At 34.0% G+C, this 24,405-nt stretch overlaps 1 protein-coding gene across 1 annotated transcript; it reads left to right on the top strand.

Moving 5' to 3' along the window:
- Nucleotides 1-11,053: 11,053 nt before the first annotated feature.
- Nucleotides 11,054-24,405, top strand: Slc9a3r1_3 (Na(+)/H(+) exchange regulatory cofactor NHE-RF1). Its single transcript, XM_011189298.3, has 3 exons — nucleotides 11,054-11,634; nucleotides 15,330-15,519; nucleotides 23,056-24,405. The coding sequence occupies exons 1-3, from the start codon at nucleotides 11,427-11,429 to the stop codon at nucleotides 23,207-23,209; spliced, it is 552 nt and encodes a 183-aa protein (XP_011187600.2). The 5' UTR covers nucleotides 11,054-11,426; the 3' UTR covers nucleotides 23,210-24,405.

Genomic DNA, 24,405 nt, shown 5'->3' with positions numbered 1-24,405 from the left:
AAATGGGTCGAGTTCGTTCCGTATCAAAGCATATCGCAGACGTTGATTCGGTCAGAAGGTTTTTTTGTGTCAAATCATGCGTAACCCAAACATCAAGCTTGATTTGATCGGTATTCTTCATTACAGGTCTTCCGCTGGCAGGCTTATTCATGATCTCGTTTTCACCCGCTCTGAATCGTCGAAACCATTCCTACGCAGTTCGAAGTGATAGCCAGGAAACCTTATAAAACTCGTTTTTTAGGCTACAGAATATCTGGGCGAAATCAAAAAGCTCTCATCCTAGTAAATACTCTGAGTAGAGACAATTTTTCACGAAAAATAATAAATCTGGGGGTGAATGATGAAAAAGTGTAACGTGGTCACTAGGATTTAAATTATTTGAGAACGTTTCGTATAGCGAGAAATATACAAAATAATGTTTTTATGGAAAGTATACCTAACAGAAGTTCTAGGTGTTCAGCAATAATAACAAGTATGAAGTTAGGCTACAATGCCGAGAATTTTGAGACTTTTTTATTGTTACTATTTAAACTAATCTATTTTTAATGACATTCACGCAGACAACTAATCTTAATTTCGATTTGAATGGAATTTTTTCAGATGACCCATTTTTCTTATAATAATAATTACCAGAAAAATATTCTACTTCCACTTGAAAATTTCTACCCACAAATTCATATTTATTACAACGCGAACCTGCCAAATTGTAGTGAAAGTTGGAAAAAGTTGTAAATTGGTGCTAAGTTCATTAGATATGTTCTCTTCATCTTCCTGATAATTTGTGCTCTGATTTAGTAACTTTATTTGTACCTAAATATATTCATTTATTGATATAAATTTTTACCTTATTAATCGCAATGAGTCTAACTTTTGCTGACACATATACTTAAATGCATACTCATAAGTGCATATGTATTGCAAGTACTTCCATTAGCAATTGCGTGCCTCAATTGCCACACTACCTTACTGCGCTACATTCCAGTGAGCTCACATATACAAATATTCATAATCACATTTGCCTGTATGTAATATGCGTGCCGCCATCAACTGGTGATTTATATACAGTAAACTCACGCTCTACCCCTTCCCAAACCTTATATTTAGCCATACTGCTGATTACCATTAACCCAATCTGGCTAAGTTAATATATTTGTTTTCAAAGCTATAATTGCCTATACAGTGGTGGTCACAAAATTTAGCAGAATTAAAAATAAAAATTGTAAATAAATGAGAAATGGTAGATTTTTAAATGTTTTGACGATCAAGGAATCAAAATATCAAAAATATTTTTAGATATTAACACCTCAGTTTAATGAATGTTTTAGAAATCTTTGGTATGTTCGATGAGATTTGGAGACTTTATTACCTTATTCTTCATACTTTTTAATGCCTTGTGATATATAAATCTTTTGTTCTGTGATTCCTAGTATATTTTCGATAATTGTGTAGCAGTACGTTATTCTGGACTGTCTTCGCTGTTGTTTATAATTATAAAAACCGGCATAAACAAAGGGTATATTTTTTGCATTTTTGTTAAGTGTAATATCTTAAAAATATTCTCTGAAAATTTGAAGTTGATCCGATAATTACTTTTCGCGTTATTCGACAAATCACAAAGAGTGCTCGGGCAATCCAACACGCTAGCACGCTAGTGTGAAACTTTAAATGCCGTTTCTCAAAACTTTATTTTTTGAACTGCTGACTTGAAAACTGCTCAGTAGATTTTATTGAAATTTCTACAGTTTTAAAATACATATACATACAAATTATCCTGGGTCGGATTGAGGCTTTTTCTTTTTTTTTCAAAAAATTAATTTTTTTAAGACCATTAACTGAAAATTAACTCTAGAAAAAATTTTCTGAGGTCGCCATTTTGTTAATTTTTGAAAAAAAAACTTCGATCCGGCCCAGGATTATGTATTTGTAAAAGTAATTTTTCTTACCCGATTGATTTTAGATGAATCTAAAAGGACGCATGATTGTCACCGCAAGGACCTTTTTAGGAACTGGGTCAACACAAACAGCTATAACTTTGGAAATTATTTTCTTTTTCTATATTCGTGACTTCAAGTCAAAAACTTGTGTAATAATGCCATATTATTACTTTTGTAAAATAATATGATTATTCATTACAAATTACTGAAAATCCTGATTTTTTCGTGTCTCTGATTACCCCTAATCCCTTAAGCATTAATTAACCCACGAACTTCGTGATTTGTCAGAAAATAATATCATCGAAAAATATATTTTTTTCCAATTGGGAACATTAAATTTCCAATAATCAGAATATGACAACCAGTCTTAGATCATACAGCATTAGCTTAATGGTTTCTTTCGAAATCTCCGAGAAGTCTGAAGGGATTTAGTTTGCATATTTTTTGTTCTCTATGATTCCTAAGGTATATTTTTGCTATTGAAGTAAAACCAAGAATTCGGAAATTGAAAGAATTATAAGAACGTTAGTATACCTAGAAAATGTTACTATGACAAATATTGATCTCTCTTTGCCATTGATTAAAACTTCTCGTACTTTCCATAGAGATAAATTGAAGGCAGCAGTATCGGTTTGTTAGTTTATAAAGAGAACAAAAACACTTAATTAATAAAGTAATGAACTGGTATAAATTTAATAGACTGGCATAACAGTGATAAAGACGAAAGGACGTGCATCATTTAAGGGTCTCTTGTATTGAATTCAGCCGGATTACTTCATTGTTGCTTTGAAATGTAAAAAAAATTGTCAAAACCAAGCAAAAGCGTGGAATCTAAGATGCTTAGTGTTTCTTTTATTATAAACAAGGGTTAAGAAGTTTTATTGAATATCTCGTTGTTTAAAAATGCCCACCACTGTACATGTAAATTCGCTTATAATATTTTGCATTGCGTGAGTTGCGATTTTGTTCGGTTTTTTGGTTCAGGTTAATTTCAAATTATTACCCAGCCCCGCTGCATACATCCATTACTAACATGATTCTCAATTATTGTTTTTTCGCCTTTATCCATTTGTTGTTTTGTCTGTGGCTTGTTGCCTGACATGCATTTTGACTGCATTTGACACAGGAAGACGGCATACATATATTTTTTGTTTATGGTGTTGTGCTTTTTCAATTCGTGTTGCCAATTTGTTGTTCGTTTTAATTTTTTTTCCTTTTGGTGAATTTGACAAGGTGTCGAAGAGGAATGCGGAACTCTTGTATTATATATGTGCTACTTATTTCTGCATAATTTTTGTAGTGGGAAATGTTAATATGAAATAGTTAAACGAGGATTAAAAATATATTTTTTTATTATATAGGTCTAAAACATGCTCGTGAGAGATTGCTCGCTATCTAATGTACTTCGTAAAAACCCGAGTAAGTACGTCACGGAACATAAGATCATATATATGAATCTTTAGAACTAATTGGACGATTGGTCATTTCTTAGTATATTTTCTTAGTTCGAATAACTAGGAAGAAATACAGACTAATTGAAATGATATTTGTGTTTTACTTCGTTAGATCAAGTATTTATCTTCTTACTTCAGACAAGTTTTCCGCGTATTTACGATATTACATAAAGTTCGCCTTGTTATTTATCGCAATCCACATATACCCATATTCATAATTGTTTTATTAGCCGCCGTCTTTATAATCACGCATTTACTTCATTGAGAGAGAGAGGTGAACCGCTTTTTATACGCGAGTTAATGCGAATAAAATGCAACGAAGAAATGCATAAAAAGCGTAAATAAATTAAAGAAATTATGAAAATGTGAATATGCCAAACACTTGTACAGGCATGCATAACAAAATGAGTGATTAAAATAAAATTGCGTTAAAAGCAGTATAACACAGGCTTAGTTAGTTGAAATGTGGAATGTAATGCCAATCGAACAAATAACTGGCATAAATCAATTAAGCTGGTATAATTTAATGGTGAAAATGCAGAAAGAGATTATCATCATTAATGAGTTATAAATATAATGGCATTTACATATTGGATTTAGCGGGATAATTGTATATTATGCAAATTTATTGACAAGACGGACGGAGCTTACAAGACATATGCAGCGAACAAAGGATTGGCAATCAGATACCTATATTCCGTTGTAACACATTTGCTGGAGGTTATCTAAAGGATACTGCCAAGTGAATTTTGAAGCGTTGAAAGATTAAATCTAGTATCATATGGGGCTGGAACTATGATTCCATCTTACGATTTTTTTCCATCTGGGTAAAGTAAGCGGCTTTTTAAGTGAGTTTACGTGGTGATGACGTCGATCTAACCCAGAATGACTCAAAAACTCAACTACAGATACGGTGTGCGTGAGCTTTTTATCTGTTCTCTATCTTATGATGGAATCTTTTCACACTTTTGGGAAGAATTATTTTTACTAATACCTAATTTCCAGAATCGCTAAGATGTTCCAAGATCTATCTTAAAAATCATTTATTCATCCTTCCAAAAGTTAGCAAATATTAGTGTATCGGAGATAAGTAACTTGAGACCTATGAAAGTTGTGATGAATGAAGTTGCTAGAAAGACAGTTCTTGGATAAAAATAAATCCGTTTTCAAAAGAAGTTTTTTAAAATTGAGTGAAAATTATAAAAATAACAGTCACGATTCTCAAGGAATAGGGCTATCGCAAGCCAAATTTTTATATCTTACTCTGGTTTACAAAAGAAAAGGTTGGTTGAATTGAGGTCCAGCATTGGTTATTCCAGTTTCTTTGACCTAATTATGTTGGAAATTTAACTTCTCAGTAAGAGTAATTGTAATTATCCTATTCGGGATAGTGGCGATTTCAAGAAATCGAAATCGGAGTTATAAATGGTGTAACTGACCCGAACAGGTTTTATTTATGTTAAATATATTAACCGCATTTATAAGAAGCTCTGCTAAACATTTAACATGATTAGTTTAAAATTTTCTGTAGACAGACCCTAATACTGTTAAATTTTCTGTTAATTTTTTTTTTTTAGAAATATTTTACTGTTATACTCCGTTAGCTACAGTAATACAACATACTCTCTGGTTATGTTTATAATAGTGTTCTCTTATTACATTTACTGTTAGTTAGTTTGAGAGGAACCTGTTAAAATTTTTATAGTGTTATATTGCTCAATTTTATGTTGTATGTGATGTGTTATGGCTTTTAAAATTTGTTGTATTTGCAGTGGTTTGTTGCTGTTGGCTTTTATCACTTATGGAGTTGCCACAAGTTCATGAAATTGTGCCAGTAGGGAGTTATTCACTATCGGAGATAGGAAAAAAATCTTACAAGAAATTTGTTATTTAAAGCATTAGTAGTAAATGGATTTATAAACTTACCTAACATGGAATATCCAACTATTAATATCAATATAATAGCTATTGAGGTCATAATTGAAGACTAAACTGAAGAAGATATGTATAATTTAAAAATTTTGAAAACATTTTGAGAATTTTTATGAAATTTTTGATCAAAGTTATTACTAAATAAATTGAATTTTAGAAAATTTCAATACATAATAGTAAAATGTTTGAATTATTTATTAAAATATCAAATCATGATCCAAAATTTTAATACAAATTCTCAGGATTATTTCAAAATTTTTAAATTATACGTATCTTTTTCAGTTTCGTCTTCAATAATGGTCTTAATAATCCCATATGCTTTTCAAAATGTTTTTAGTCATTACTCATAAGACTAGGAAAAAGTGACATCTATATTCACCCGATGAATACTCGATTTATGAGAAGTTGTTGGTAACAACCGTTCCCAGAACCATTAAATAATTCTAAGCAAGCTATTTAATAGAGATATTCCTGGAATATGCATAAACAGAAACACAGAATAATTCGAGTGATGTTGTGGACGAAATACGAAATTCCTCAACTCATAACTTATTGATATGTTTAAAATTCAACAATGCTATGAAAAAAATGCTAATATATTATAGATAATATAAACATATCACTCGTAGTTTAGCGTTCTTCTGTGGGTGGTCCTCACCTTTTGTATATTTTGTTTTGGCAAACTAAATTGTCATTCCAAAAACGAGGAGTCATAAAATGTTATTGCAAAATTGCGCCAAAAATGCTTAAATGCGTATTTACTTTTTGAAATGCTACAAACAAATAGTGAATACAATCGCTTATGAGGTATACATACGAGTGTATAAAACACAGATCTATTAAGTGATTGTAACGCTGAACTACGCGCCACCAAAGGTGATCATGACGGTAAAATTCATAGAAAAGTGTGTCGGATTAACATACACTATTTGAATTTTATGCATGAAATACTGTTAACAGGTCAAATGAGAGAGAGTTAGAGAACGAGAGCCAGTGAGAGATTGAGTGAGAGAGTGTTTGAGACTCTGAAATTAACATAATAATGGAGAATGGAGTGCAGCATAAGCAACAATGCCGGTTTACGCATAATAAAGAGGAGCCCAAACGGTTGGTGTACATATTCATTGATCGCTACCAAACAGAGTTGCCAACTATTAATTATATTTTACTTATTTATTAAAGTATTTGTAGTACAACTTCCACATCATCGAGGAGACCGAGTCCAATAGTTGCGATTCTTTTCCTATACAGAGTATTACACCCGCAAAGAAGGTGTATTATTGTATCTTCTTCTTCTTGGCAGCTTCCGCAGTACTCATTGAAAGGTATCCCCAGTCGGCTGGCGTGTCTCCCAATCAGACAGTGACCCGTTAAGACCCCTACTAGGGTTCTTGTGTCATTCCTCTTAAGTTTCAATAAGCCACAAGTGCTGCTCTTATTCCACTCAGGCCACGTTTGTCTGCTTATTGAGCAAGTCGTTGATTGTTTCCATTCTGATTCAGCTGTCTCTACAGCATGTTTATCGATTAAATATCTGTACGTTGCCAGAGGTATACAAATTCCCTCTTTATTAGCACATAACTGTAGGGTTGTGCCTAATCTGGCTAGTTCATCTGCTACACAGTTTCCAGGAATATCACTATGTCCTGGGACCTATTGCAGGTATCTCGTGAAATATGATGTCATTGTCACTAATAAATCCAAGCATTTTTTCACCATCTTTGAAGATATTCTATGAGACTTTAGTGATTTTAAAGCCACTTGGCTATCCGGAGCTCTGCTTGGAAGTCACTGTAGTGATTCGCCAGCCGGAAGGCTATTCTGGTATCCAGTTTTTGTAAAAATACTAATAGATACTTATCTCTGAATCTTTGTCCACCTTTCCCATACCCATGTAGAGATGGCTAAATAAATAACAAAACCTGTAGATAGCTTTTTCTGCAAAGGTTGCCAACTGAACTGTATTAAGTAATTTCAGATAAATATTTTGTTGTTAACAAGTTCGGGGTCGACATTGTAAGAAAAGTATAATTTTTAGTCTCCTTATTTAAGCTTGGGGAATATTTATATTTATATCTCACTAAAATAAATACGTCGAAAATGAAAAAAAAAAAGAAAAAAAAATGTATTTTTTAATATTAAGTAGCATTGGCAACCCTACAACCTGTCACCTATCACCTGTGTTTTGATTTTGCAAAATTTTTTATTGCAATTGTTATTGTTTCATTTTGGGTTGTATTACTCAATGTACGGATACTTACCTTCCTGAACAGCATAGTTTAATGTCTGCTCACGAAAAAGGCTAAACGATTGCAAGCTTACACATACGAGCACAACAAAGCAATTGCTTAATGCTATTAGATTATATCACTATACATACAGGTACTAACATATTAAGTACTCTGCCTTATTGAGTTATGGTGGTCATAACACTTTATAATTTGCATAGGAGCCAGCAAGTGTTTATTTATATTATGTGTTTGTGTGTATGTGTGAATTTCAAAGTTTGCATTATCGTGAGTAACTACAAAAAGCGAAATAACTCACAGCTGTCAGTTGAGCTGGTGGGTTTGCGCTTTGGCAGCATATTCGTACCGTATAAGGGGGTTAATTTGTTCGTATGAAGTATGAAGTGTGCCTGGCTTGGAAAAAATTATGCAAAAATATTAAAAATAATTAAATTATATAATATAAACAAAATGAAAACATTTTCACTTTTGCACTATAAAAATAAATGCAATTTTTTTTTTTGGCATTCCTCATACGCAACGGCGTACAATCATATGAAATATTCTTTGTACGCCTTCCGTAAACCTTTTTATAGCATAGTGTGAACTTTTGTGTTGGATTTCTCTCACCAAAAATAAAATATTAATTAATAGGCATTACAAGTGAATTCAAGTGTTTATCGATTGTTTGATAGACTTACTTACAAAATATTTTGCGATCGCCTTGTCACGTACTTATGAATTTCCAAAATTTATGAATTTATTTATGGTTTGTTGATTTTCTATAGGATTATATAATTTTAGAAAGTAATTATTAATAATAAGCAAAAGTAATGAAATTATAATTAGCATAAATTGTGGACACTTTCAGGTGACATATTGAGACAGTGAGTTGGTGGAGCTTTTTCGATACAAGAAAAAAAAAGTATTAACTAGGCTTATGCTGTATAAGTTTTTCTTTCTTGAAGAGTGCAGTTAGTTATATATAAATGAGAGCTTAAATGTCAACAAAAAACAAAAGTCTTATTATTGTGGATTTATTTATTAGATCGTTCTGATAATTTTCAAATTATCGATTAAGTAATCTTGTTAAATTTATTTGTAAGAGTGTAAAGAGAGTTCAACGAGATTAATAGAACAAAATTCCAAGATCATGCTTATAGCCTTTTCACACAGAATCATATTGATCAATTAACCGACCTCTGCTCGATTAAAACGCTGATTAAGATCGATTTACCATACAAAATAGAAATCTACATTTATTACAAATTGAATTTTAATCAACTTGAAAATGAAATGCAACTCTGCGACAAAGACCGTATTTGTAATTATATATACGTTCTTTGTTTGCGAGTTGTTGTTCACGCTACACGACGGTAGATGTCGGTGCTAAAAAATAGCAATCAGCTGATAAAACTATCCAACTTCTTATGAAAAGCAAAAAACAAAAATATATAACAGCTGATCGGTTATCGAGTAGCCGGTAGTGTGAAATGCAAAATACTGGTTTCTCAATCAAAACTTTGATTGATCAATTAATTTAGATGTGTGAAGAGGCTATTAGGGCTAGGACTTTCTGGCTTCCAACTCGAAGGCGAATCCTAATATCTTACTACTACTCCTATAGAGTAATACACCAGAAGAAGAAGGAGCTTAGGTGTTTCGACCTCCATGTCGCAGAAAGAACAATTCTATGAAGAGGTACAGCTCTTGAGTCTATACTGACCTGCCTATAGTGCAGATTCAGCTCATTATCGGGTATTCCCTTTTGCTCTTTAGAATTATAATCAAGGGTTATTAAATCTTGTCGGAGAGCATTGAGTATCCAACTAGAAAAATTTACAAGTTTTTGTATAAGAAATATTTTTGAGGCTTTCCAGCCTCATTGTTTTTTTCTCCAACTGATACTCTTCAATTTTGCTATGATCTTACTGGTAATTGGTTATTTGAGCCGGTAAGAGAATTGTGAACATTTTGTTGGTGTCTTTGAAGAAGATGTATATAAAGACTAACAATGACATTTTCTATCGTTGCTGTTTGTTTCGTTTGATATCAATATTTGAAGTAGATGAATTGTCTTGGTATGTTTATATTGAATACACAACCCCGAGTTAATGGGTTTCTGGAAAATTCTCGAATTTATGTTCAATTTATCTGATGACGGCAGTCAGATCCACCAATGGGCTCTCAGCAAAATTTATTAATTCATCTTAAACCAATACTCAATTTTGGAACATCTGAGATGAGAGAAAATTGCTTATGGAACACCCGATACATATAAATACAAACACTTTTATTGAACTCCACATCTTGGCAAAGCTCGCGCTTCACCTTTAACAAATTCGCAAATCACGTTACAACGCATTTGAATATCAATAACCCTCAGCGACGGCATTAGCTTAAGGTAGGTCCGGGCGTTAGAAATGAGCACAAAGCATATTAGTGATAATAATACATGCGCCGCGGCAGTAAAAATAAAAACAAAGCAAACGAACTGTAGGCAACCTACTAACAAATATGCGGCAATAAGACGTGTGTAAATAGCTTGAAGGCGAGCCGCGAGCGTCTAAAAAAACACTTTCACTTATTGGACAGTAGACAGGCAGACAGACAGCTGGCTAGCTTTAGTGCGTTGGCGCTTCTTTGTTCGACGGTGTGGCTTCACTAAGCTGCTCAATCAAAGGTGTTCACTGGATGTGATGTGTTATTTGTTGTTGTTGTTTTTGTTATTATATATTGATTTTTGTTGTAGTTTTTTTTTGTCTTCTCTTCTTAATTTTTATTTCATTTTTGTCTTCTTCCACATTGTTTTTGCTTTGACTTTGCCGCACAAGTAGTGCTGAAGCCTTCCGCGATGTGTGTGTTTGCTAGGTTGCTTTGCTCTTGTTTCGTCGCTTCAGTCTTCTTTGCAGTTTATTGCTTTTGCATTGGACTACGCGTGCCAAAGCGCGTTTACAACAAATTTTTACAACAAAAATTGTAAACTTTTATTTTTGGTTATGCATAATAATTGTTGGTCTGCAAAAAAGATTGCTCAATTAGGCCGCAAACTTGGTAGCCGGCTTCCCTTACAGCTCTGTGGACATGACGTGCTGCATTACTAAGCGTTCTTCAGGCTTTTTAGTATTTACTTTTATAGGTTTTTTGGGAAATTTTTGATCGCGTCACATCAGGCTCTGACGTTTGTCGTGCCAAACATGTTTTCTTGCACCAGCTTTTGGCTTTGGACTCCCAACAACAACTTTTTGGCGCTTTTCGACCAACTATTTACCAAAATAGCTGCTCATATTGTTGTTGTAAGCATTTTGTCAGCTTACACAATAATTTTTTTTCCACACTCCACTTTTCGCCGCATTTTTTCAGGCATATTGTTTGCTTTGTCTTCAACAAAGCTTCACTCAAAATTTATTTTTGGGGTTTCTCGCTTAACTCTTTCGTTGTGATTTGTGCCACTTTTGGTAGCTGCTTTGGCTTGCATTGTAGCCAGCCGGTGTGCGCTTAGCCTACTCGCGCCAAAGTCAGTCAGTCAGTTGGCTAGTACAAGACAAGACGCGTCTCAAGTGTTGGCTCCGCAAAGCTTTATCATTAATTGCAAATTAGTTGAAAATACAATATATATTTGTTGTTGCATTTTTTGGAATTTTCTAGCGCTGTTGTAAATTTACAACAACACAAGTCAAACGCGGAAGTCAAGCATATTTCTCTTGTCGCATTTCGCCGCGCGTTGTTGTCCGCGGTATATAAACCCAGTGTCGCTTTGCGGTTCGCTTTAATTACAATTTTTTCGCTGCACTTGCGGAAGTGCTTTGGTGTCTTACCATAAAATAAATAAAAAAAAAAGAATAATAAAATAATTAAAGCAAATAAAAAACAGCAAAATGAAGTTAAGCCAAATCATCTCACTCTCGCTCATACCCACGTTGTATGTGCTGTTTGTGTTGTTATTGGAATTCGTGGATGATGCTGTGGCACAAAATCCTGACCCACTTTTCCAGCTGCCCGTGCAGTTGGTGGGCTTTCCGGTTATTGTGCTGTCCGTACGCTTATCGCAATTCGCTAAAAAGCTGGCCTACTCGCTGAATCCAAGTAAGTCGTTATTGCTTGTTGTTGTGTAGTTATTATGTCATAATGTTATGGTCGTGCGGCAAGTGAGGCATGCAAGTTGCATTTAAGTGGCATTGCAGCTGAGCCAAAGCGGTGTGTAATATATTATGTTAGTAATTGTTGGGTTGTGTTGTGATTTTTGATTAATGTGAAAGTGATTTATTTGGAGTAATAGTTAAGAGTTGGTTTTGTTGGTGTTAATAAATAAATAGATCATGAGGCATTTAGCTTCAGTTGAATTATTTTAAACTTCCCACAAAAAAATATTAAACAGCTCAGAAAAGACATACGATCTAAAAATCTATAAATAATATTACAAACGAACATTGATAGATTAGTTTCATGCCGTTGATCGAATTTCGATCGAAATTTAAAACTTTTTTTTTATAAAAAAATAAAGATTGAGGGATATATTCTACATAGGAAATAGGGACTAAAACCCATGACAGAAATTGCGCTAAATTCAATATTATTTTTAATGTACTCTTAGCTTAATTGCATTTAAATTATGAAAATTCATCGCCTGTGAAATTTTTAGTTCTTCTTCTTGACTGGCGTAGACACCGCTTAGCCGAGTCCATAGCAGCGCGCCACGCATCCCTCCTTTTGGCAGTTTGGCGCCAATAGGTTATACCAAACGAAGCCAGATGCTTCTCCACATGATCCTTCCTTCGGAGTGGAGGTGTCCCTCTTCCTCGGCTTCCACCAGCCGGTACTGCATCGAACACTTTCGTCCATTCGAACAACATAACCTAGCCAGCGTAGCCGCTGTCTCTTTATTCGCTGAACTATTTCTATGTCGTCGAATAACGGTATTCGCCGTTGCCAATGTTTAAGAGTCCATAAATCTTTTTATTTATTTTATGTGGTGGGTGCCAAACCCTAGACGGGTTTCGCCTTCTCATTTTAACTTGCCCCCAATGGGTGGCTTGAGCCACATGTAAAATAATCGTTCCTGGCCTTCCTTTCTTACGTCAACTTTTACATATGACTCCATCCTCCATTTTAAGTTAAATAGTTAAATTAGCTGTGGAAGCTATAAATACAATAAGTGAACCACAAACTCCTCTGTTAATTGGTTTCCAGAGAAACAAACTTCATTTACCTGCAGAAAAAAATAGAGTAGCTGAGATTCTGAGATACTTTCCCATAAAGACTAAATACAATGGTTGGTGCATAACTTTCATATTTAAAACATATTTTGTTTGCTTTACAATTTTGTAAGATTTTGAGCTGAGTCAATAATGAAACTTTTAAAAATTTTCAGATAAAATTTTTAAGTGGATATATTAAACTTTTCGTATATATAATAATTCGGAATTAATATCTTGAATGAGAAGAGGTAAGAAAAGCTTTTACTCTGAAAGTAAATGTTAACTCACTAAAAATGTAATTTAACCCTAAATTTGGATAGCATTACCTTGGGATAATTATAAAGTTTGTCTGAAACAAATGCTATAGCTTAATTCCATATCAATATCCGGGAAATCTAATTTGTAATAATAATAATAATAGGATAATAAAAATGACCTAAACAACCATATTCATGGAGCCGATCTCCAGTTTCCTTAGATAGAGGAATTAAACAAGCCGTAACTCGTGGCTTCAATTATTGCCAATCAGCTGTTTAGGAGAGTTGCAAATTCGCTTTGCAGCCATCTGTCACATACAAATTTGGATCTGATTAAGTGCGGACTTAATGGGGATTAACGTTGTCGTCTGTCAAAGCTATAACTCTTGTTTGTAAAGAAATTGGTAACCCAATACAATGTCAGCGATGCAACAGAATTCTGTTGGAACTCAGGTCAAAGCTGTGAGCTGTTGATTGCTTGGACTAATAGGCTCTATATATTATATATGTATATTCTCTCAAGGCTATAAGTGTCATGGTGTCAGTTGCTTTTGGTCAAATTTTCGAAGTTAGAGACAAAATCGTTCGTGATTTGAAATCCAATATAAAGTTTGTATTCTCCACTTGTATGTACATATGTTCCTTGACAAGCGTTTGTGATGGTTACTCCCATTAGTTCGATACAAAACTTTAATTTTCATTTCCTCTGACAGACTGGTAATTTTATTTCTTTGAATTGAGGGTTAGATTTTTCCTTAAAACATTTTTTTGAAATTTGAAATTATCAAACCTTCCTTGTATCTTCAACTTAGAGTCAGTTTAGACTTTTATAAACTATAGTTTAGGCTTTTATAAACTCATTGAAGTTGGTAAGAAGTCAGTTACCTTTCTTTATAGAAATCAAATTTGAACTGGGAATTTTCTGAATATTTTATGGCTGTATTTATAGGTCTACAACTTTGCTTCCGCCGTTTTCCAATAGATATCTCTAGGGTCAAGCACTGGTCGGTTAAATCGATTTTTTTTTATATCGATCTTGGACATTTGTGTCAACATAAACCCAACAAAATATTGGCAGAGTTCTGTTTGCATCCCAAACTTATTCTCAACTGAAAATGTCACTTTTTGAGCCGAATTTTCGACATTTGCGGGAAATTTTGCTTTTCTTTTTTAATTCCACGAAAAGTGCAGCTGAGGCTCATCGAATGCTTTCGGATACGTACGGTGAGACTGTCCTAAGTGAAAAAAGCCTTAAATTTATAAAAAAAAAAAACGGCGGAAGCAAAGTTGTAGACCATTATATTGGGCTTTTACGCTAGTTTGTGGTGGATTCGTTTATTTTTCAAGAAAACTTTGATTATTTTAAAACTAATTATTTGATTATTTTGAAGTAAATCACAATCATAGTTATAAAAAAATATATGTATTAAAAAAAATTCACAATTTTGTGCTTCAAAATTAAGCAATTATCACTCATACATACAAACAACCAAACCTCCAAATGGCATAATGTCACCAAAATGAAGACATGACGAACAACATGTCGTCTGCACTTGTTTGTGTAATTACAAATAAATACTTGTACGTAATTGCTCACTTATGAACTGCTGCTGTCGCTTTGTAGTTGTTGTAGGCGGCATTGCGCATGCGCACATTGCCTGTGTTGTGAAGTAAAATTTTGTTAGTAATTCCAAATGAGGTCAAGGTAGCAAGTGCTCTGCAGTGCATGACTGGCCAAATAGTTACTTAAGTCAGTCAGCAAGTGAGTGAGTTTACTAACTAACTGAGCTCCAAGTAGTTCGATTAAGCAGTTTGCGGGCGTTGTGTATAGTGATTTGGTATGCGCGCTGGCGCCGACGCAGTTTGCGCTGGTTTTACAAGTTTAGGCTGAATTCCAGTGCAAGCGTGTTTGTTGACACTGTTACGGGCCAATCAACTGGTTGAATATCAAATTCGGTATTTTTTATAGTTTTCTTTTTAAATTAGTGATGGCATTTGAGGAGCTTTCAGTTGAAGCTTTGGTTGTCTGTTTGTTGAGGTTGATATTTACGATTTTTGGTTGGGCTTCCCTATTGCTTACTCTTATACTTTTGAAGTTTATATAGAAAACCCCATATAACTTAGCAAGTGTTTATAAAAATTTTATTTGCGGAATTTCCATGACTAAAATTTGTTCCAAGCAAAGACAAAAATAAATATCACTTCACAAGGCTATTGGCACTACTATGATTATTTCTTTTATATTCATCAATTATACTTCAACTACTTCTTCTATTATTTACATTAATAATTTTCATCTCTCTTTTTCTTCTTGTCTTCTCTCCAGATACCTATCGTACGCGCAGCAAACGTGAGGCCGCTACATCAGCCGCTTACGATGCTGAATTGGCGCAAAAAGAGATCTTACGTGAGTTCGGTCCACGCGCTTGCATATTGGAGGAACCTTGCCGGCTACATGCTTCACGGCCAGGTCGTTTCGGTGTGCAACAGCATCAAGCATGGAATGAAATATTGAGGTATGTTACAAGTAAATGATTGAGTGAGTAAATATGTAGGTATTGGATTGAATGAATGTTGTGATTAAAATTAAGGTTCATTGATTTTTGAGGAACGCTGCTGAGGTGGCAGCCTTTATGGAACGGACTTCATCTTTTCTTTTTATAAAAGTTTTTTGACGTCTCATTAGAAGATATGGACGACTAGTTGGCCCTTTAGTTACCAAAAGCCCTCTAATGCAGCCTATTCCGCTTGAAAGGCTCTGTCAGTGTTATGAAGATGAGACGATAGGATGACATTTAGTATTTTAAAGAATATCCTATCTTCTATTATGACAGTTCACTTAGCTCCATCACTGTAGATTGGGGAGGAGTCTTACTGGTCTACAGAATCACTCGACCTGTCTTTTCTTAAGCAAATTTTTGGTAGAGGGAATTCATAAGGATTTTATTCGAGAACAAAAAAGTCTGAATTTGAATCCCTCAGTTAGATAAAAACCTAAATTACGTCATCACTATGTGTATGTCTTTTTTAGGCTTTATTAATCGAATCCTTTATATTCCAGCTATTATCCGTCTTAGTTTTTCCTTTACATATAATTTTTATTACATTAATTAAGTTCTTTCCTGAAATCCGCTACCATTCTACTCGTACTTCTCTTTAAGCATTCTCCCTAAGTATTTTCCTTCACTTCTTAACCATCTTGCCACACCAACTCTGCCTTGCTTTGCCAAAATTAAGTTTTCTGCACTTGTCATTTCGTCTAAATGACTCTGTTAGTGCAGCGCCATCTGAGTCGAATGCATGTCTTCCAATCCAATCAGACACGAAATCAAGTTTTTATTTGCGAATTGCTAACTCATCTGTGCATAATTTAATGTCTTGTTCGCAAAAACGTAATCGTTTTTGTTACCTTTACCCAGCATGCTGACGATGACGCCGGCAACAATACCAAGAACAGCACATGCCTTCCTAGTTTAGCAGTGAGCGCGAGTGCGAGCAGGAAGAGAAAAAACTGATGCGCTCATTGCTGGAATAAGAATAAGACGCAAATGAAAAATGTTATAAATTGGCAAAGTGCATGTCATTGCGTCACTAACCGAAATCGGTTATTTCAATTTGCGCAAACTTGATTGAACTCTAAATGGTTGGAATACTCATGCGCCAAATTGAAGTGGCTGCTGCAGTAGCAAAAGTACTTGAATTGAGAAAAATTAGTGGAGTTCAATAGATTTTGTGCAGTGTTGCCGCAGTATTGGAAAATAAATACATTTTTCATTTGGTTTGAGACCTATAGTATTTGATAGTAGCTGATAATATGTCCAAAAAGATGCTTAACTTATCATGAATACTTGAAATTTAATATTAATTTCAATTAAGGTCATTCTAAAGGTACCTTTGGTGTTTTAATGTACGTCACTTGGGTTCAGAATTGTTTTGTTATCATGCTCTCCCAGACTTCTTATCGATTATATGCAAAATTTACGTCTATTAAGAGGAATGGAATATTGAGCTCTAAATTGAGCTTAATAAGCTTTCTAATACTCAATATTTTTTCTGTAAGCCCTACTATTATCAACCCCTCGATCCCTAAGTTCCCTTCGTCGAATACCCAATTATATGTCAACTCGATCAGCGAGACAGCCAGCGCAGTCCAAATTTGGCCAACGTAGTCCAGGATGCATTTAAGGGGGTCATCTCATGTGGTCTGTTTTTTTAGTGATTAGAATGTGATTTAGAATTTTTATATCCAGCCAGTAAATAGATAAAATTTTAAGTTTATTTCGACAGTATAAATATAAATTTTAAGCTCAAAATATTGTGTAGAACATGAGTTACAGCGTTCTGAACACCCCTTCCTCGAAAAAATGGGGTCGCACTTCCTCCACGATTCCGGCTGATTGGCTTATTGGAAACGGAAAAATTGCTATAAAAAATCGAAGTTTCCGAAATTTTTGATTAATAATTATCAAGTCATTCGGTCACGCTGTGTTTGAGATGCGGTGGAGGAAAGTTTGAAAACACACAGTTTTGAGAAATCGCTTTCCAAGTTTCCAACTGCCAACTGAACGCTTCGGACAGCTCCTTCTTCTAATTTCTGTATAAAAATCACTTTACTACCGTATTCTAGACATGTCAAGAAAGCAATTCATGATTAAAAGAAAAAAATATATATCATATGGGATGAAGCCCTTAAGAAAGGATCATTACAAAGCTCCATGTAAAAAAAGTCATAAAAAGAATTCTGGTAACTCGTCTAAATTGATAAAAACCAGATAGAATATCTTCTAAGCCCCGTCTTAAAAAATAGTACTAAGAGGCTTCTGACAACTTTTCTCTTCACCTACATTAAAAGATAGATATAAGTTTGCATCTGATGCCATCTTTGCCCTGTCGACTTTGATAAAAGATTCATTCCGTGCGAAGCCTACATTGATAAAGGAGGAATTATATGGTTAATGATAGCTTCTGTTTCATCTTATACTCCATTATATTTTTCGTGATAAGTTGCAAGCTAAAATTACTTCGGAATTATTCTCTTAGCTGCTGAGACTCGAAGGCGATACTTCCAATCTATGTCCTGAACTGAAATTAACCTTTAACCTTGTCGTTACAGTTATAATCTTTATATGAGAAAAAACTTAATTTAATTAAATGCCTTCCAAACTTCAGTTTTTTGTACACTTGGCAACCCTTAGACTGCACGCAATCTCAACTTTCCGGTAATTGACTTTGGTAAAAGTACTTTGCACTGCTAAAATCAACTTTTACTGTTATTCATTACAACACATTCAATTCATTTGCAAGTGAAAGAGCGCAAATAATGCTAAAAATGGCAAGTTCAAGTCATTGAAAATGCGCAAATAAAGCTGGCGAAGAAAAGCTAAATGACTTTTCATAATGTTGCAAGTTGTTGCTGTGCAAAAAGAAAAGAAAAAAGGTACAAAAAAAATTGCAAAAAAAATAAAAATAAAAATAAAAGAACAAATCACAAAAAATATTGAGCGTACAAACTACAGAAATTAAGCGATGAAAACTTCCAACGAAGGTGCTTGTTTTTTTTTTATTAGCATGTTTTGTTATTGTTTTAATTTTATTAGTATTTTTTTTTTCAAACGAAAATTTCCGTTCACTTTCTTATTTTTGTTTCTCAACTGCTGTCTGTTGCACTAATGACGCCAGCGCGCTCATAAAATCTCGCAGACGTAATGTTTACGAAATGTGCGTCACTCATACGCCATGACGCCGTTGCGCTGCGCTGAACTGCTTTCAAGTAAACACCATTGCGTATTGTACACATTGTGTTACCCTAAAAGTATGCAACGATTGTGGACAATAATAGCGCAAAACGCCACTGACCTTTGTCAACACGTTCGACGGTGGTGTAGTGCGTGAATGCGTTCGGGTTTTAGGGTGTGTGTGTATTTAAGGATTGCTTTGAGTGTGCGTATACGGAATAAATTAGTAAGTTTTCCGTCGAGATTTTCCCAGTCGATAAACAAACGAATGATATAATAAAATAACCAAACAATAACGGAACAATAGTGAATTTCTCTTAGTCATGCACTAGATAGGATAAAGAGGGGTGTAAATTGGACAACTGAGAAAAATAAATTTGAAAAAAAAAATTGAAAAAATCCAAAAGAAAAATTATAAAAGAAATTATTTTGTATTAAAAAATTTCTTTTTTATTTCTTTTTTTTCGCAAAAACACACAATAGCATTGCTGTTAAACACTTCCTGTCGCTGTGCATAAATTTGTCAAGCACTTTGACCACATAACAAATTGTATGCGCTCGAACTTCGTTGCAACTTTTGCAATTTGTCTTGTATTGCCACTATTCACAAAGTCACACTAACAAATATAAAAGAGGAATACTCAAAATAAAAAGAGTAATACTCACGCAAATCTCTTGCTGCTGCGAAAGTTTGCAGTTTGCGCAAATAAATTCCATTTGACCAGCGAAATTAAAGCACCAGTCGCACACTTGGCTGCTGCATTGCCAATGTCATTGTATGAAATTAAAAATAGATATGCATCGCTGGCTTCATGCGAGTTTGTTTGTATATCAGTGTCCACTTGCTACTTTTACGCAAATTTACGACAGTTGTGCACACTTTGGTGGCGCACTGGCGCTATTACATTGCTGTTCAGCAGCTTCTTTTGAGTTTTTTGGTAATTTTTTCCAACTCTTAGTTCACTTTGTGGTCATTTTGTGTGTAAATAAATTGTGTTCCATTGTAACCCCTTTGACCTTTTATAAAGTGAATCAGTGGTAGTAGAATAGTTTTGAGTTCACAAGTAAATTGAATCTTGTTTTGAAGAAGAAAACTATTTAAAATAATTATGACTCTTAGTTGCAGTTTACCCAATAGTTCTTATAAAATAAATGAGCTGAATACAATTTAAACAATAACTAGCCTGATGCCGTTAAGTAATTACTGAGAGATTTTACGCTGTTATAGTTTAGACAGAATATGTTTGAGAGTTAAGTGTGAGAGTAAAACTCATAGAATCTTGATTTACATATTTGAAAAATTGTCTAAAATAAATTAACCCATAAGCTTTGCACTATTTAAGCTATCCAACTTAACTTGAAAATTAATGAAAATAATTTTGCCGTCAATATCTTCTCACACCGAACATATGTATCTTGTTGTTATTACATACATTTAATACTTCAGTTTATATATGCTTTAGGATGTACAGTTAAAGATAAGTATACAATTGTAGTGTATATAGAGTTACGTTTCTCGTCGCACTTATCTAACCATCTTGAAATTGTTTCTATAACTATGAGGAATTGATTAATATTAATTATTAATACTAGGTTGTTAGATTAGGTTGTAAGGCTTTTTCCCAAAGGGAAACATATGTAGATTTAAAAGAGAGCCTTTGTGAAGCCTGGAGGCCCCCTATATTAGCAATTAGGTGTCGACAAAGCGCACTGAACCTACTACAAATCAGCAGAGATTTTAAACTCCCAATGGGACAATGGCCAGTAAGAACCCCTACAACTAATGAGTGCTAAGCTTTACTGAGGGCCAATAATAATATTACTTTTTATAAAAGTTACCAGGATTTTTAATGCAAAATATAGATTCAAATAGATTTCTTTAAATTAGAAGTCTACATTTAGGCGTCATAGCAATAGCATAATTCGAGTCCATAATGAAATTCGAAGATTTTTATTCATATTAATACATATCGTGTCATAGTGCTAGTAATATATTTGCTCACTTTCATTGGTTTAGACGGATATATATAGATATAATAAAGGTTAAATTTTTGCCAGGTGGGTTAGGACATTCGAAAATTAATTAAATGAAATATAATTGATATAATGTTTTGGTTTATCAAGTGGATTTGTTGTCTTGTTGTTTTATATGAAATCGGACAGAGGAGTCAGAGGGCTCTGAATAGTGTATACGAAGAAACTTTTTTCGACTGCCAAATATTAGCTTAACTAATTTCAATTTGGTCGCAATCAATCCATCGATTTTTGAGCTGATGCAGTAGTTATTTCCTCATGCCGGAAACGATTTCAAAGCAGTGTTTCAAGGGGATCTTTTCGTAAAGGCGATATACCAACGAACAATCGATCCAGCTCCGATGAAGGCGAAAAGGTCCTATGAGCTGGAAATATGGCCACCGTATATAAAAGTAACCTTTCTCTCTCTTTCTCGTCTACGTGTGGAAGGGCAAAACAGTGACAAGTTCAAATTTTCTGGACCAATTAAGGGGTTACATGGGTTTTGTCTGGTAAAAAAGACCATTTTTCAATATTTTTTTCTATGTAAAAAATATTTATTTAATTCAAACTTTTTTCTGTCTTATAGATATATATTTAAAGAATAATTTTTGAAATTTTCATTTCCGGTGACTCCTCGGAAAAAATTTGCATCCGCGTTTTTAGCATAACTCCTGACAGGATCATCTAAATGAAAAAATAAAATTAAAAGTTTTAGTTAAGGTCATAAACTCGTGCTTGAACGAAGGAAAGACAAAAAAGTAAAAATTGGAATGATGGCAGACATTTTTGCAAAAAAATAAAAATGTTGGTCAAATTTGCTTGACATTTTGTTAATTTTTTTAAATAGTTTTAAAAAATAGTTTGAAAAAAATCTTTCGTCCAAACTCGAGTAAATTGTATCTCGTACACATGTGCAAAATTTCATCAAGATCGGTTGAGTAGTTTTCGAGAACATTTGGCAACCGACTTTGAAAACACGGTTCCGAGAAAAATGCGTTTAATTTTTTGAGTAACAATAATACCTGACTTGGAGCGCACATCTTCCAAAGTCTGTATCTCCGAAACTATTATTCGGATCGACTTTATTTAGAATAATATTCCTGAGATATTGTATTATTAATAATAATTTCAAATTCATTCATGTAACACCTTAAACGAAATATTACAGAAAAACTTTCTAGCAAAGAAAAAAAACTATTTCATTCTAACAAAGCAGTGGCTCGTGCCTTTGCTGGTGCCATGACCAAACTGGTAGAATTAGGCTACGGACTGCTGTTCCATGCACCGTATTGTCTAACCCCATGCGACTTATTTTATTTTCTTAATTTGAGAAGGTTATTTCCCGAGAAATATTTATCGAATGCGTAGGTTGTCACAGCCACGGAAATCTACTTTGACGAACTCCAGAAACCATATATTTGGAATGGGTTAAATGCTAAATTCTCTAACGACTTAAAGGAGATTTTATTGAGAAATAAATCCTAATTTTTTATTGATTATTTTCATTCGTAAGCTAAGTATTTATCTGACCTCCTGTTCTCATAAGCTGCTTGATTATAATCACATTCACTTAAATATGGAATGATATATAAAATTTAATGTAATTAAGGCAAAAATAAAAATTTAAGCCAATATGATATTTTCTTTGTGGCAGTTGTCTGTCCCAAAACGCTACTTTTTCATACATTTCATAAATATATCTGCTTTATATTTTAATATGCTCATAAGTAGCTAAAACGCCAAAGGCACTCCAGCAGCTTTACATTTATGCCTTTAGTCAGCGTAAGCTACTCCCTTTGAATTGTGCTGCGGCAATTTATGAGTCATGAGCCATTTTTTTGCGCCTTTTTATCCTTTAACAACAAAAACTGTATCCATAGACGTCAGTCACTTGTGTAACTATGCCATGCTACGCGAGTTTTTGTGTTTTTGCTACTGTTTTATTATTATGGCCTTAGCTGCTACTCAGAAGTTATTATTTTTTAATCTCCAACATAATTTTTTTCCGTGCTTTCAAAAAGCGCGCTGTACATTTTCATTGCCAGCAACGTTTTGTTTGTTGAGAGAATGTTTACCATTTAAATAGAGAGCTTTTGTGTTTTTGTATGTAAATATTTTTTTCTGTCTTTTTTTACTCTATTTAAATATATTTACCCACTTTATTGCGTTTGTGCGCTGCTTAATTTCCTTTTGTTTCAACATTTATTTGCTTTTATGCTTATTCGCTACAGTATATCTATATAAATATAATATTTTTAATACTCTTTGTTTTCGCTCTTCTCTCCCTCACTCTCTTTGCAGAAACTACCGAGTTCAATCAACCGGCATGAAACAATGGTACCTGCTCTCACTCTTCATTGGCGATGCCGTGCGCGATGTGCCACTGTGCCGGCACCTGGCCAAGCGGATGCCATGTCCAGGCGTTGGACCATTGCCGCCACCACAGCCGCGTTAAGCGTGCGCACCTCCAGTGGCAAAGCAGTAACCAAAGTAATGTCAAAACAACAGCGCACAGAGTTCTATTTAGTACTCGCACCGTTGGGATGTCGTCGTCATCGTTGACTGCGCTTTGGTGTGACGGGCGTGCCACCATAAACCTCGGTCATGACACAAAATACCTTAACTAGTACATTGTACATATATTTATATATATTTCTTTGCATTACTTACTACCATACGAAAGTCAGCGCATAACGGTACATCACAAACACACAAATTACTTCACTCATTCATTGCAGCATCATGTGTGACAGACACAACTCTCTAGTGTTCTCTTTTTCATTTTTTTTTGTGTTCTTTACTTTATTTTACTTATCCTTTCTACTTTTTATTATCTTTTTTCACATTGAGCGCATTTGTTTTGCATGTTTGCCAAAGTTTTTAATTTTCATGCCAACGCAATTGTCATGACAAGCGTGTTGTACGCACACAACCATACATATTTACTTATATCAGTGGAAGAATTGCAGCAATCAACAAAGCGTTGTAGCGTTGATAGAACGAAATGGAACGAAAAGCAAGCGACAACTTCATATACTTTTTTATATGTATGTGTATTTATATATGTTTACATTTAAAGTTCAGTTCAAACCCTGTAGGAAATTGATATCGACACCAAAAAAATGTCTATAAAATCGAATCTATGAAATACACACCATTTAATTCGAACAGTTCGGGGTAAAGACTTTGACCGAATATAAATCTGATACCAGAGTTGAATCGCCTGTCTATCAGATGGAAGGAATGCCAATACTAATACGTATCAGCACTAATTCCTATTATTTCAAATTAAAATCATTGTAATATTCCAAGTCTCACTTTAATTTGAACCACTCGAACCACCAACTTTGATAGCATTTTCACACAGGAGCTAATTGATCAATTAACCGGCCTCTGCTCGATTAAAACGCTGATTAAGATCGATTTATCATACAAAATAAAAATCTACATTAACCCTTAATTGAATTTTAATCAACTTGAAAATGAAATGCAACCCTGCGACTTAGGCCGTATTTGTAATTATATATACGTTCTTTGTCAGCGAGTTGTTGTTCACGCTAAACGGTAGATGTCGCTGCTAAAATATCAATCAGCTGATGAAACTTACCAACTTCTTATGAAAAGCAAAAAAAAAAAAAAGTGTAACAGCTG

This window comes from Zeugodacus cucurbitae, chromosome 4, assembly GCF_028554725.1.
Source record: "Zeugodacus cucurbitae isolate PBARC_wt_2022May chromosome 4, idZeuCucr1.2, whole genome shotgun sequence".
Lineage (NCBI taxonomy): Eukaryota > Metazoa > Arthropoda > Insecta > Diptera > Tephritidae > Zeugodacus > Zeugodacus cucurbitae.
This window is presented reverse-complemented; position numbering and strand designations above follow the sequence as displayed.

What these genes read in the sequence shown, in the direction of transcription:
- Slc9a3r1_3 (XM_011189298.3), top strand. Translation starts at nt 11,427, where the DNA reads ATGAAGTTAAGCCAAATCATCTCACTCTCGCTCATACCCACGTTGTAT. An exon ending in GGCCTACTCGCTGAATCCAA is followed by an intron (nt 11,635 to 15,329) that starts GTAAGTCGTTAT and finishes TCTTCTCTCCAG; the next exon opens with ATACCTATCGTACGCGCAGC. An exon ending in GCATGGAATGAAATATTGAG is followed by an intron (nt 15,520 to 23,055) that starts GTATGTTACAAG and finishes CTCTCTTTGCAG; the next exon opens with AAACTACCGAGTTCAATCAA.